The 13,561-nt window shown below is 38.7% G+C and overlaps 1 protein-coding gene across 2 annotated transcripts in view; it reads left to right on the forward strand.

Moving 5' to 3' along the window:
* Positions 1–13,561, forward strand: part of ncanb (neurocan b) — a 175,596-nt gene that overhangs the window by 98,794 nt on the left and 63,241 nt on the right. For both annotated transcript variants that reach the window (XM_082523078.1, XM_082523077.1), the window contains exon 10: positions 4,399–4,515. In XM_082523078.1, coding sequence (XP_082379204.1) covers positions 4,399–4,515 — 117 coding nt within the window. The remainder of the gene's footprint in view (positions 1–4,398; positions 4,516–13,561) is intronic.

The following is a 13,561-nucleotide window of genomic DNA, read 5'->3' on the forward strand; positions in this document are numbered from 1 at the left end:
TGCCGACCTATTGCACGCAATGGCGGCGCCATCTTACCCTCCGACCATACATACATTACACAAAACATCACATGGGGAAGACAGGTCAGAGAGGTATAACAATGGAAAATGCACCACATGAGGAAAGATAAGGAGAAAAAAAAGAACTCCCCCCCAGACTGAGCTCCAACAGGGTGATCAGTTTGAGAACAGAAAAAAACACCTCTGCACATAGCACATGAAAAAACTCTTAATACACCAAAGAAACACATGACAAGCAAGCAGGGGTGGGTAAAGGGTGAGAGACAGCCGATTTAGACAGTACATCCGGGCCTGCAGCCTGTACGCTGGTCTCCTTGATCCACCGTCAGCATCAGAGGGGAATAAGCGTCGAAGGCGTTTGGAAAGGGAGGGGGGATGAGTGTGTGGAAAAGTATATAACATGATTCCTATAACCTTGTGTTACATCACATAAGTATTATTATCATTGCTATTTAGGGCAATTGCGGCTCAAGAGTTGGCAGTTTGCCTTGTGATCAGAAGGTTGCCGGTTCGAGCCCCGGCTCGGACACTCTCGGTATTGTGTCTGTGGTCAAGACTCTTCGCCTACTGGTGATGGCCAGAGGGGCCGATGGTGCGATATGGCAACCTCGCCTCTGTCAGTCTCTCCCAGGGCATGCAATCCATTATTATTTAAACCAACTGTTAACTGTATATTTCTGTACATTTACGTATTATGATTCATATTGCCACATTCATTGACCTTGTTTATAGGTAATTTCATTGTTTGATCACGTTAAAATGTTCCTAATTTGATGTCTAAAAGCACTTGGAAAAGGCAGAATCCCATGTGAGATTAGCGTAACAAACTGTATTTTCATTACTGAAAATAACTGTATTTTCATGAGGAAGTTATTTTCTGTTATTTTACGGTAGTATTTTGGCGCCCCAGCTGCCAGAATATTACCGTTTTTTTAAGATGTTTTTTTTAACAGTGTACTAGATGCAATGGGCTGGCTTTGTGTCTTCTTAAACATTCAAGCAGAACCTTGATGTGTACTGAAACTTTCCTGTACTCAATCCATACCTATGATTTCAGCACCAAGTCTGCAGGCTATTGTTTGTGGACAGATGGTGAAGAACACGGTCTCATTTGTGTGTAATAAGTCGTTACTAATTGTCTGCAGATTGGATCAATGTTCTATTCTGCTACAGCTCAGCTCCTTGTCTGTGTATTACCATAGACTGCACTGCCACCATTTATCACTGCTGGTAGAGGAAAAGTCCTTTTAAACTCATTATTAAGGCAATTTTGCTAGAACTACTTTAATTATAGCAAGAAATCATTTCTTTTGTGGCAAAAATTGAACCAATAGGAATTCATTTATGAGGTTTTTAAGGCATAAATGCATACATTCCCATATACATGAATAAACACAGCTGCCACACACAAGCTTTGCTCTAATTTTTCCTATCAGCTGGCAATGCCATTCACTGATATCTTAAAGAGCTTATGGATTACTTTTGAAGATCTGTCACTCTAATTTTTCACGATTGCAAAGAAGAGCCTTGTGCGACATTAATTCCAACAGCACCACAAGCCAAATCTATAGTGATACTCTCTGTGGTTTGACTGAATGGGGGTATAGTCATAAGGAGTTTGCCTTTTGGGTTCTGAAGCCTTTTTCATTGATAACCTGGTCCTCAGCTGCCAGTTACTTTGTGTGCATCGCTACCTTTTCTACTGCACCAGTCAAGACTTGAGACATTTGTGTAACTGATTGAATGCCCCAAAACTGACAGAGATAATCAAATGGTAGACCTATTTTTGGCAGTATGTGGTAAAGTTTGAGTAAGTGTGACTCAAGCAGTTTATTTAAGTGGGAAAGAGACCATTGGTTTATTTCATTGCAACTTAAATGTAAACATTTAAAAGATAACATGTAGAGGTTTGTCGAAGAAGCCATATAGATATTTAAAACTCCAACATATTAGACTGTCTTTTTTTCTTTCAAACATATGAAACATAAACAGATTTCCCTAACATTTGTCTTGCATATTTATTTTTCCATTAATACTCGGCCAATCTCTGCTGGGATCAGCTAGTCGTTGTTTTTTGAGGCGTTCCAAACTGTGTTACCAACAGGGAAACTGCAGAAAGTCTCTACCTTCAAACTATGGAACATCAGCACTAACAATAGTTTAAGGATGTGTCTTGTCTCTTCTTTACTTTTTTAATTTTTGCTTTATCAGCAATTATAGATGCTGATACTGAAAGGCATTTACTAACAACATATAGCCAATATGGGCCAACCAGTAAATTGTTGGTGCTCTAATATAAAGTTGTATACTTGAAGTCTTGCTTCAGCCAGGTTGATCTCTACCTTAGCATATAAATTTGGTTTTAATACGAGCAGACGATACTTTTTATGGGGAATTAGACAATTATTAGCTCTTTTATATTTGAAGTGCATACCATAAGGGTATCTCGCTGATACTGATACCTTCAAACACTGCACAACAACATTGCGAAGGACATTTGCTTCGCCCCCAATTCCAGTTAATGGTTTTATTTATATTATACAATGTAAAATGTAAAAAAGTACATTTTACAATGAATTACATTTTTTTAAATTAAATGTGGATTTCTAAGATTTGCAAATCATTGCATTCTGTTTAAATTTTACAAAACATCCTAACTTAATTGGAATTGGGTTAAGTTAATATTAGCTTTGAGGCACTATGATTTCTCTCTATTCAAGAGAGGTCAAGAGAATAAAGTTCAATAGAATCTGTGCCGAGCTGAAATAAAAAACATTATCGTCACTACTATTCATCACTGATTATTTATCCCTAATTTTCCATTAAAAAGAATTCTATGCATTTCTCCTTTTTTATTTTTTTTTATTTGAAGTATGAAACATTATTGACTTTCAAGTCACTCGCTTTGAAGCTAAATGCATGTGTGTTACATGTGCACTGGTATTTATGGCGGCTAACCACCATTTCCACATTACCAATTTACCTTTAGCCCTGGTGGATGAATTGATAGACAGATAACAACTCAGAAGGTGTCTGTCCTTTACCTCTTTCCTTCATTTCCGCAATTTTTCTTTACCCGACATTTTCAAACCCAACCAAGCCTTCAAATTGACCATATCCTAAGTGTGTTTTCACTTTGTCATACACTACTAGTACTTAGAGATTTCCCCATTTCCATCAGCACGTCATTAACCTTTAAGCAATGTATGTTTTCAAATCACGTACAGTGTTGCTTTTTCCTCCCCACTGCTGAATTAAGAAATGAGCCTGTCTCTAATGGTTTTTCTCATTCGGCGAATCACTTTTATGTATTTTCAAAGCCAGCATTTCCATCATTGCCCCAGCCCGCTGTATCAACAGCAGCCCCTCTGCAACAGCAGGAGTTTATCACCATGTTTCACAGAAAATTGAACACGCGGCCACATTATATCTCGTGTGCATGCAATGAGTCAGGGTCAGAGAAACATCCAGATATTCACACACATATGCTTCCAGATGTGCACATGTATAAAGACAGTAACGCACCCACCATTGCAAGTGTTCCCACACTTTTAGACCAAGTGTACTCTGTGTTGTGCACAGCATCTCTATGCTCATACATCATTAAGTGAGCCTGGGTGTTATTATGGAGAAGATGCAGTGTATTAGATGCCCTGACAGATTGTGTCAGGGCCTGCAATCCTATCAGGATTGGATAATAAAAAGACACTTAATCTAGGCAGTTCCCTACAGTCCTTTGCACACAGAATAAAAAATCCTGATGATCATTCTGTGCTCTAACTGTCCTTGTCAAATTTTCTCCTCCCTCTGTCCCATACTAAAATATAAGTTCAATAATTACAAGTTAATCTCAATCTCCACCATTCATCTGCCAAAACATTTCCCATGAAAAGGCACAGAGTTATAGCCCACCAACGTAAAATGCGTTTATTACCTTCTCGGCAACTCACTAATGGGCCATAGAAATAGGTCCCTGCATCAGTATGGATGACTAGAGTATGATCAGCTAATTTATGAGGACCTTGTCTCATCAGTAAGACCTGAGATGTGGGACAGTCAACTTAGCATGCTGTCCTTCTGGTGTGCCCCATTTTACTATCATTCATGATAAATAGGGGCATGACAGACACAACAACAGCCAATCCGTCACCTTGTTGAAAGTCATAGAGTCTGAGACATACTGTCTGCCTATGCTCTTCTTCTATCCCTGCCAGAGAGGAGCCAAAAATGAGCTCAGTAAGGGTAATGACAGAGGTATAATGCGGGCACATTGCCTGTTATAGTTTGTGAAGACACTTTTATAATGCTCTCTATCTATAGAAATATACCTGATAAATTCAGTTAACTTCTCCCTCGTCTTGTTTTCTTTCCTGACAGTGGAGAGTAATCCATGCCAGACCAATCCTTGCCTCCATGGTGGAAGCTGCCTGCAGGAAGGGGATGGTTACAGTTGCTACTGTCCTCAGGGGTTCTCTGGAGAGAGCTGTGAGATCGGTGAGTCACTGCCAGGTCAGGTATGAGTGAGGGAACCTCAGAGGTCAGCAGCTGCAAACTGCTGTGTCCCTGAAGCATAGGGGGAAATAATGACAGGCATATTCTGACTTAACATTTAACATATGCAGTCTACTGTGAGGTGACTTCACGAGGAAATGGCAGATTGCCTCTGTGGGCCTTGTTTCCATATTATGTGTTTGAATAACTGATTACAATCTCAGCCGCTTCACTGTCAGGTCCAGGATGCCTGGGTCAAGCTCCCTGACTGAAAATGAACATGGAATCTCCATATGCTGCAAGTCGGCCGTTTGTGCCAGAGGCTGTTCAAGATGAAGTATAGAGTATGTGCCTCAACTGTGTGTGAGTGTGTGTGTGTGTTTTCACCTTCTGCCCTGAGAGCAGTGGGCAGCTCATGTTTCCACTCAGCTATGTGATGTGAGAATGTGTCTGTCAGAAAATGGCAGTGCAGTGATTTAGGTGAATGAGGCTGTGTGTGTGACACAAGGACATATAGGCCACAGAGGAGCTCTGAGCTCACTGAGCAGTGGAGCAGCTGATTAAAGTATTGTCGAAGCGGTGCACGCCGCAGTGGATGAGGGAAAATACAGGAAAGAAAAGGAAGATGTGGCAGTAGTAGAAAATATCAAAGTGACTTTACTACTTTGAATGGCACTTTAAAAACTGAGAAACACTCAGTGGAAGACTTTGACTGAGCTTAAACACATCACCTTTGATGCAAAGTTGTTGACAGCATTCAGTCTGACATTGATTCTGGGTCCTGGCCAAATTTCTGTGGGAAGACTACAGTAAATGTTAGCTTGTGCACAAGAGTTACACGATGTTGCAGTATATGCATATCAAGCCATGTCCTGTTTTTGTGTTGTCCTTGCTGTAACAGCTCCAACAGATGAATTACAAACATCTCCAGTTGTGGTTCCGTCGTCCATGGTCTGATGTCTATGGTGTGATGGTCTTTTTCAGTTTTTCACAGTCATCCATGCAAAGACATTCGGCCACGCTGTGGTTTTAATGATCAATACTTATGGAAAGGAGTCACAGATCAGGGGTGAATATATTGACCTGGCTCTGATTATTCAATGCCTTTTAATGCTTTGACTCAAAAGTACCTATTATATAACATTTAGGCATGCCTGTGCATGAATGTCATTGAGGATCAATCAACACAACACTGGATCAATGAAAATTGATGCCAAATGAATGTATAACATCCACGAATGCACTTTGTAATGATTTTTAGCCATTGGATTTGGTTAAGGCTGCATAAAGCTTGATGGTTTATAGAAGCAGCTAGAATAAATTGTGATATTTTAGCTAAAATGTTTGGGCAGAAAAGCACTAAAAAGTCACAAAATATTGGTTATTTACTTATTTCTTAATTTCTGTGTCTCTCTTTGGCTTTCTTTTCTTTGAAGTTGTTATTTCCCAATGTAACTAAATTGCTGTGATGGCAATTAGGACAGCTGCATATCTGATGTGTTTTGCTATTACTTACCGCTAAAGGCAAAAAAGGTTAGCAACCTATAACAGAACATGCTTGACTACAATTTAAATATGTGCTATTTTGAAGAGGGAGTAGAAAGTCAGCTTTAATAACAGTGTTTCATTTCACATGTGTAGCCTCAGTGTCCTTAATCAGTCACTGATGGACAGCTTATTGAAGAGCTTCCATCTTTTTTCTTCTGGTTCAAATTGATTTTAGACAGCCAATACAATCCTATTATAGCCATAAAATCCAATAAACCAGTATTCCACCCATTGCCCCTACTCCATACAAGGTGATTATTTAGGCAAAATGATGCAATGTCATCCTTAGGGACTGTCTCTGGAACTTTTGGGAATTCTTTGGCGAAAAGCATTTTAAAGAACTGGTGTCTTCATGCTTTTTGTTTCCTCTGTGAGTTTGTAGTTAGTATTTATGGAGGTGTGACAGTGTAAAAATTATCTTCCAACTCCACTCTAACTTCTATTCAGGGCTCTAACTTTATCTAAACCCACAGAAGGCTGTCAGTAAGACATATGGGCAGTAATAAATCTAAAGACATTAACAATCTTGTTTGAAGTTGTGGTATCCCACTGATCATGAGAACCAATTTTTAGAATGCTGCAATAGAAAAAGTGGTTGATGAGGCACATCAAAGCCTCTAAGTTTGATGGCCATGTGTTGATACACAGTGATTAATTATATTATCCATATCCCACAGCTGGAATGAGTTGGAGATACAGAATAATTTAATAAACATTTACTGCACAAATAAAATAGTTGAAGGACTTGTTGAAGTGATTATCTTTAATGATTCTTGTTGTAACAATGAAGTGTGTGGATTGCAACGTTAAGGTAAGGAGGCAAAGTTGACAGTTAACAGAAAGCTTTTAAATGCTATCCCAACAAATGCAACTTGAGCGGGGACAAACAAGAGCTTGTGAAAGGTAGGACACAACAGGTACATTCACAGAAAGCCTGACAAAGAGGGCAGGACTATTTATACACTGGAGGCTAATTGAAAACTAGAAAAAAGAAGCACATTCTGAGATGCATTACAAACCTAATAACTAACGCAGTTCACTATACAGCACACTTAATTATCAGGGCTCTAGACTAACTTTTTGCCATGGGCGTACTGGTACGCCTAACTTTAAAAAGTTAGGTGTACCGGCACAAAAGTTAGGCGCACACAAATTTTATAATAATTTATATAATATAATGTGTTTTTCTGGATACACTGTGCTTTTTCAGCATTCAAAGATTGATGACACTGTGTCAGAGCACTGGCTATGAATTTCAGAAGGATCAGGCCTTAACAGAAAAGTTATCAATAGTTCTTTTCCTATTACAGCTACATCCACTTCTGTCGTGCCTAGGCTGCTCACTAGGGCTGGGTATCATCACTGATTTCTATAATCCATTCGATTCCGGTTTTCAAAGTCCCGATTTGATTCAACTTAGCCTCAGACAGTCAGAAATATTATAATTCTGATCATTTATCAGTACTGACTTCATCAGAATTGTGAACATCACAGCAGATGCCTTTGTGTGAAAGTAACTGAGAATAAAACACAGAAAAACATGAAGGAGATTTTCCTGGTCTGGCTTTTTATAGCAGATAACCTTAAAAATATTCTACAATGTTCTGTATATAAAGTTTAAATTTCTTCAGTATTGAACAACAGAAAAAATAGGCTTTCTTGTCCGAGGTCATTTAAGTGACAAAAAGAAAAGAAAAAGACAGCAGCCGACAGCGCTGTAAACAACGGTAGACTGGTGGGTAATAAGCGAATGAATAATACAGAAAACAGAGATTGGAGACGGGAAACTGTTCTTGAAGTACAGAGAGAGATAGAGAGAGAGCTAGCTGTGCATGAAGTGTGTTTTTAATAGTCGTGGAAGCAAAACAGCAAAATTCATGATGACATTGATCAAATGTGAAGCGTAGTTTGCTGCTTCTTTTGCTGCTGGCTTGGTGAATTTTGGTTGGAGAGAGACAAAACCTGCAGCTCAGAATCAGCGCAAAAAGACGTAATCACAGCGCGGACCGGACGCATCAGAATCGCTAAGCTCCGACAGCGTGTCCGTCTACGGGCCGTCGGGTGAGAAAGCCGAGAAAGACAAAGCTGATTCTGATGCGTCGGCTCTGTGTTTACGTCTTTGTGTGGAGTCCGTGTACCTGCTCTCAATTACTGTTTGGTTGTTGTTGAAATGGTTTTGTGAGCTTTAATCTGAGAATCTGGCGTTTCTGGCAAAACACAGTTATATTTAAAAGTCGATTCAGGATTTAATGAATTGATATCGCTTTATTCAAGCTACTCACCTCCCACTTCCACCTGCACTTTCAACTGGACCACGGCCAATCAGAGAGGTCCCGCCCCTTACTATCTCTGATTGGTTTAGTCCACGATAGGGGCATAATGTGTGTCTGTTGTTGACCACAGGGAAGGTTGCAGATTTTTTTTTTTTTTTTGCTACCCGAACAGTTGGTCGCACAGGTGCAACCAAATATTTTTTTTAGTCGCACCACTGAAAAATTTGGTCGCATTTGCGACCAAATTGGTCGCACTCTAGAGCCCTGATTATTGTTGAGTGATGACTAAAAGGCTTGTTGAGAAATGATAGGTATGTGTGGGTGCGAAATGCTGGGTGCTTTTAATTAAAAAAATGAAAGGACTTAAGTTTGTGTGAGCCAAACAACTTTAACAAGAGCACAGCAGCACAACAAGCATCGACTTCGTACATCTACTTTTCAAAACAGAGATCTGCCAGCCTTCTACAACTGAGGTTAATAAAAGCCCCATTTACTTTTTTATGAAAAAACACACAAACCAGATGCAGTGCCCCCAGGCATTAGTGTATCCTAAGTAACCATGATAATAAATATTAAATCTTGTTTAAAAATCTTTCTTATATTTATTAATACTAAAATCTCTAAATTTCACACACACTATAACTTTATCTGCCAGCTGTAAACACTGATTGAATCCTAATGGAACAGACCTGAGGGGTGTACTATGAAGTGAGATTAGTGTCTTAGCTATGCTAAGCTTAAAATCAGAGGGTTTTTTTTTTTTTGTATCATGAAAGAGGCTCCTTTCTCACCTGGCTAAGTCATAGTGGTAACTTTAACATTTCATTTACACCATGTTTTACATTAAGTGCATTATAGATTCTCTGTTGGCAGATCTGTTTTATATGTGGAAGTTGTTAAGCCACACCTTACTAAAACCACCACCAAATGAAGTGCACACCACAATATCACAGGAAGGTGCATAAATTAATTTAGTGATGCCAAAAATGTATAAATGCCATTATAACTGATCCTAATCTGCTGCTAAGTCTATTTTACACTGCTGGAATTGCAGCTACTAGAAGACAGAACACACACCAATATTACCTGTTCAGTGAATGAAAGTAATTTCACTTTGATCTGTTGACAAATTTCCATGTCTCCTTTATTGGGCTATGGGACAGTAACCTTTAATGTTAAAACGTATCCAGTTTAAAGTTTCAGAAGTCTAATGTGCAGCCAACAGCGTAGAAACAGACAGCAGTGCTGAGAGCGCACTCAGCAATAAAATGATTAACTCGCATTGGAATTGTTTATTTTACTGCTCTGTGCGCTAAAGCGCCAGATTAATGATTTTCTGAAGCATTAATCTCGTCTCTTATTTGCGACAGTTACATTTTACTTTTAGGTTTTTTTTTATGGGCTTTATAGATTTTTATCATCATCATCTGATAATGTCTCTGCTTGGAATAAGCAGCACTCACAGAGATTATTTTGTGTGGAAGAAATGTCATGTGACCCACCAATGGCCCATTTTTATGTGAGTGTGCACAGAAGCACGAAGCTCTGCTTAACAGAGAAAGTTAATAATCACAACTGTGATACAAGTCAATGGGGTTTAAAAATTTTGTGAAATCCTTCCTCTACGAAACTAGTATTAGTATACCTCTCTGGTCTGACTTTACTTGACTGGACTCTCATAATCAACTTGAGAGTGTCTCCACTTTACAATGACACTTAAATGCATGAAGTAAACTAGATCATTAACTTTTCTCAGTGTTAATTTTTCAACAATACACGTGTAATACTATTAACCAACAGTTTAAATGCAAAACCTGAAACCAGATGCATATGATAGTCCACAAATCATCCAGTTTCTATAAAAGAATTAGGTAGTAGTGAGAATTTGTGCAAGTCATGGACATACATGACATGCACACGCAGTTTCCTAGTTTTAGTGATAACTATCCTTTCATTTTATCATCAAGTATTAAATACTTTATGAGATCTTTTAAAGTGCGAGCGCTACAAATGTTTTACATTAATGGTACAGCTTCTATGAATATCCACAGCCATATGTAGCAGTTGTTCATGGTGACAAATGCTCTGGTGCTTTTGGAGGGTTTTGCCCATGTGACACAATGTGTTCATTGCCATCCATTCTGTTAAAAGGTCTATTAAGTATTAACTGCACTGCAAACTAATATATTTATGCCCATTTCATTCTAACTGGAGAGGGAAAAGCAGCCTTATGCACATAAATTCATAAAGCAAAATCAAGTACATGTTTAGTTTTATCTCATACTATTTTTTTGTCTGTGTATGTTCACAGTGTCACTCGTGGGTTTTTTTGTAGTTTTGTGTGGTATCTTTCCTGTACTCCTATGTTTTGTAAAAAGAATGCTCCCACATTCATCACATAAAACACCACGATTACATTTTAGTTAGAGTGATTTTGTTTGTTCATGACCTTGAAAATGGCAGCAGCCATACACTTCATTCTTCAGTACTTCCTGCCTGTATCGCACATTCTGGCAAATCCAGCAGGTTTATTTTATTCAGTTGTTGTGTTAAATTTAAATCAACATGGATGAGAAGTCAGAGTTCAGGATCCTGTGGCTTCTAATCAAATGTACTCTGCTGTCTGTATATAGTATATTTAAAAAACAAACAAACAAACAAAAAACTCCTGCCATGCAACACCAACAGGGTTATAATGGTGCAACATTTGTAGTTCTTTTGATTTAGAATCTGCAACCAGAGCAATAAATCACAAATTTAATAGATTCCTCCAAGATTAGGACCGTTGTTTGCCTTTATTTATAGTATAAAACCAAAATCCAACTCTTTCTGACAGAAGCAGCTTTTTCTGTTTAGTTCAAATGTGGTTTGTCGAGAAGGAAATGCATTAACCTATCTCCATCTATTTCTAAAGACTGGCCAACAAATCACAGTGATTCTAGGCAGACCAGGAATTATGCAAATTATTTCAGGTCAACTGCTATTTGCTTTGGCAGAAGATCTCAATCACGCCATCAGTCCGTCAATCAGGACAAAAAAGGGAGCAGGCAGGTAAGCAATTTCAGGCTGTAAATCACTCATATGCATCTAGATTAACAACAACACACTGTTATTACTGGCAACACATACAAGTCTGAGAGAAAATCAAAGCTAAAAGCTAGTAAATGAACTGTGATTTTTGGATTTCATATTCAGCGTGTGTTATAGGGTGAAGAAGGTAAATGGTGGTGTTAAAAGTGGGAAATTACTCTGGTCATCCTATTCTCACTTCCTGTGTTTTAACCCCTGTCTCACTTCATCTCTGTCCATCTTACTCATGGCCTGGTGTGGATTCCCCTCCTCCACTTTCTCTGTCATTTGCATGATGAATTGGAGGAGATAATAGTACCTGTGCTGCTTCATAAAGTTCAACAGTTTGGCCGAACTGACATGGTCACAGTTGCCTTGTAAGGACAAGCTCCCATTCTCATAAACTGCAACTAATGATCTGAGTAACTGCTACACAAATACTGATCATCGAAACTGACGACTATAATTGCCACATACAGTAATAGAATATTGGTAAATAAGACTCACACACTGTGTATTAAAATACATGTATTGTTTGTTTGTTGAATTGTCACATTATCACGGGAGTGATACGGGGCAGGGTTGTTCCACTTGACTGTAAAACATATTGTATGTATGTGTCATGAAACGCTGTGTGGCAGGCAGGGATTGGACCCAAACGCAAACTCACGGGGACAGAACTTGAACTCAAAAGCACAGCTTTATTGCTGGAAAATAGAACACAAGCAATACAAAACTGAACTGGGAAAAGCTAATTATAACACATACCAGAAGACATGGGGAGAATCACACACAGCATGAGGGACAACGCGATACTGACTCAGAGAAACACAGGGTTTAAATACAATGGGAAGTAACGAGGGGAATGAGACACAGAAGGAGAGCACAGCTGGGAGAAATCAGAACTGACGAGACAAGGGAGCAAAGTAGGATACACTCACATGAGACACAGACCTTCAAAGTAAAACAGGAATTAGCAAAGATGCAAACTAGACTAGGGGAGACAGCAACTAAGAAACACAGAGGGCAGCTACTAAATACTCAGAGAACTAAACAGAATACAAGAACACCAAACTAAGACACTACACTAAAGAACAAGCTAGGACAACAACGAGAACTAAGAACATAATACAGAAAACTCAGAGGCACAAGAAACTCAAAACACTGGGTCACTGACCCAGGACCGTGACAGTATGATTTATTGTTTGCTAGATGCCGGCTGAATAAAAAGGCTTATGCTAACATAAGCCAGTAAAGGCTGCATATTTTAATTCATCTACTGAAGAAACTTAACTCCCAGGGTGTTCAGGCAAAATAGTTCTTTGGTTGCAACCTTTTATTAATTCTGGGAGGACAACATCAAGTGGATTTTAGGTAGCAGGGTCTTTGGTTTTACTGGTTAGATGTACAATTGGAGTCAAAGCTTTATATATATTTATTATGGGCATTAATGTCATGGTGAGTCTGGGCTTTTAGTGATTTCTTTAAACTGTTCTTTTTCCAGGGTAAAATTATATCGCAGCATACATCTTTAATGACTTTAAAAAATTAGAAATGCACAAGTTTTAATTTATTTAGGATTTTCTCTAATCCAGACAGGGTCAAAAGAATGCTCACTAATATTTGGTTAGCAAGTTGCGCTTCAGCCAGCCACCTCACCTTTTGATAGTCATCAACACGCGTCTGGTATAGTTCTGAATGGATTCTGAATTCCCTACTGAATTTGTTGGATTCATTTAAATTGGTTACCTGACGAGGACCAAGCTCTTAAGCATAGTCCACAAAGTTTCAGTAGGGTTGAGGTTGGGGGTGTAGGAAGGCCATTCCAGAAGCTTAACGTTAGGCCGCTTTATGCATTCCAAAACTATTTGCAATGTGCTTGGGCTCATCATCCTGTTGGAACACCCAACTGTGTCCAAGTTTCAACCATCCAGCTGTTGATTTCATCAAAAGTGTCTGGTTAAGTTTTCCCTTGCTAAGGGACATTTATTATTAATGTCCATAGATTCAGTCTGATGTAACCTTTTAACTACAACTTTATGTATTTATTGATTGCTGTTTATTTGTATTTATTGGGCAATGGTGGTTTGTTAATGTGGATGGAGATTTTAAATAATTTAGGAAAGGGTTTTATGTAAGAAGTCTCTTTGAATCTGCTT

This window comes from Aulonocara stuartgranti (assembly GCF_965226115.1).
Source record: "Aulonocara stuartgranti genome assembly, chromosome: 23".
NCBI lineage: Eukaryota > Metazoa > Chordata > Actinopteri > Cichliformes > Cichlidae > Aulonocara > Aulonocara stuartgranti.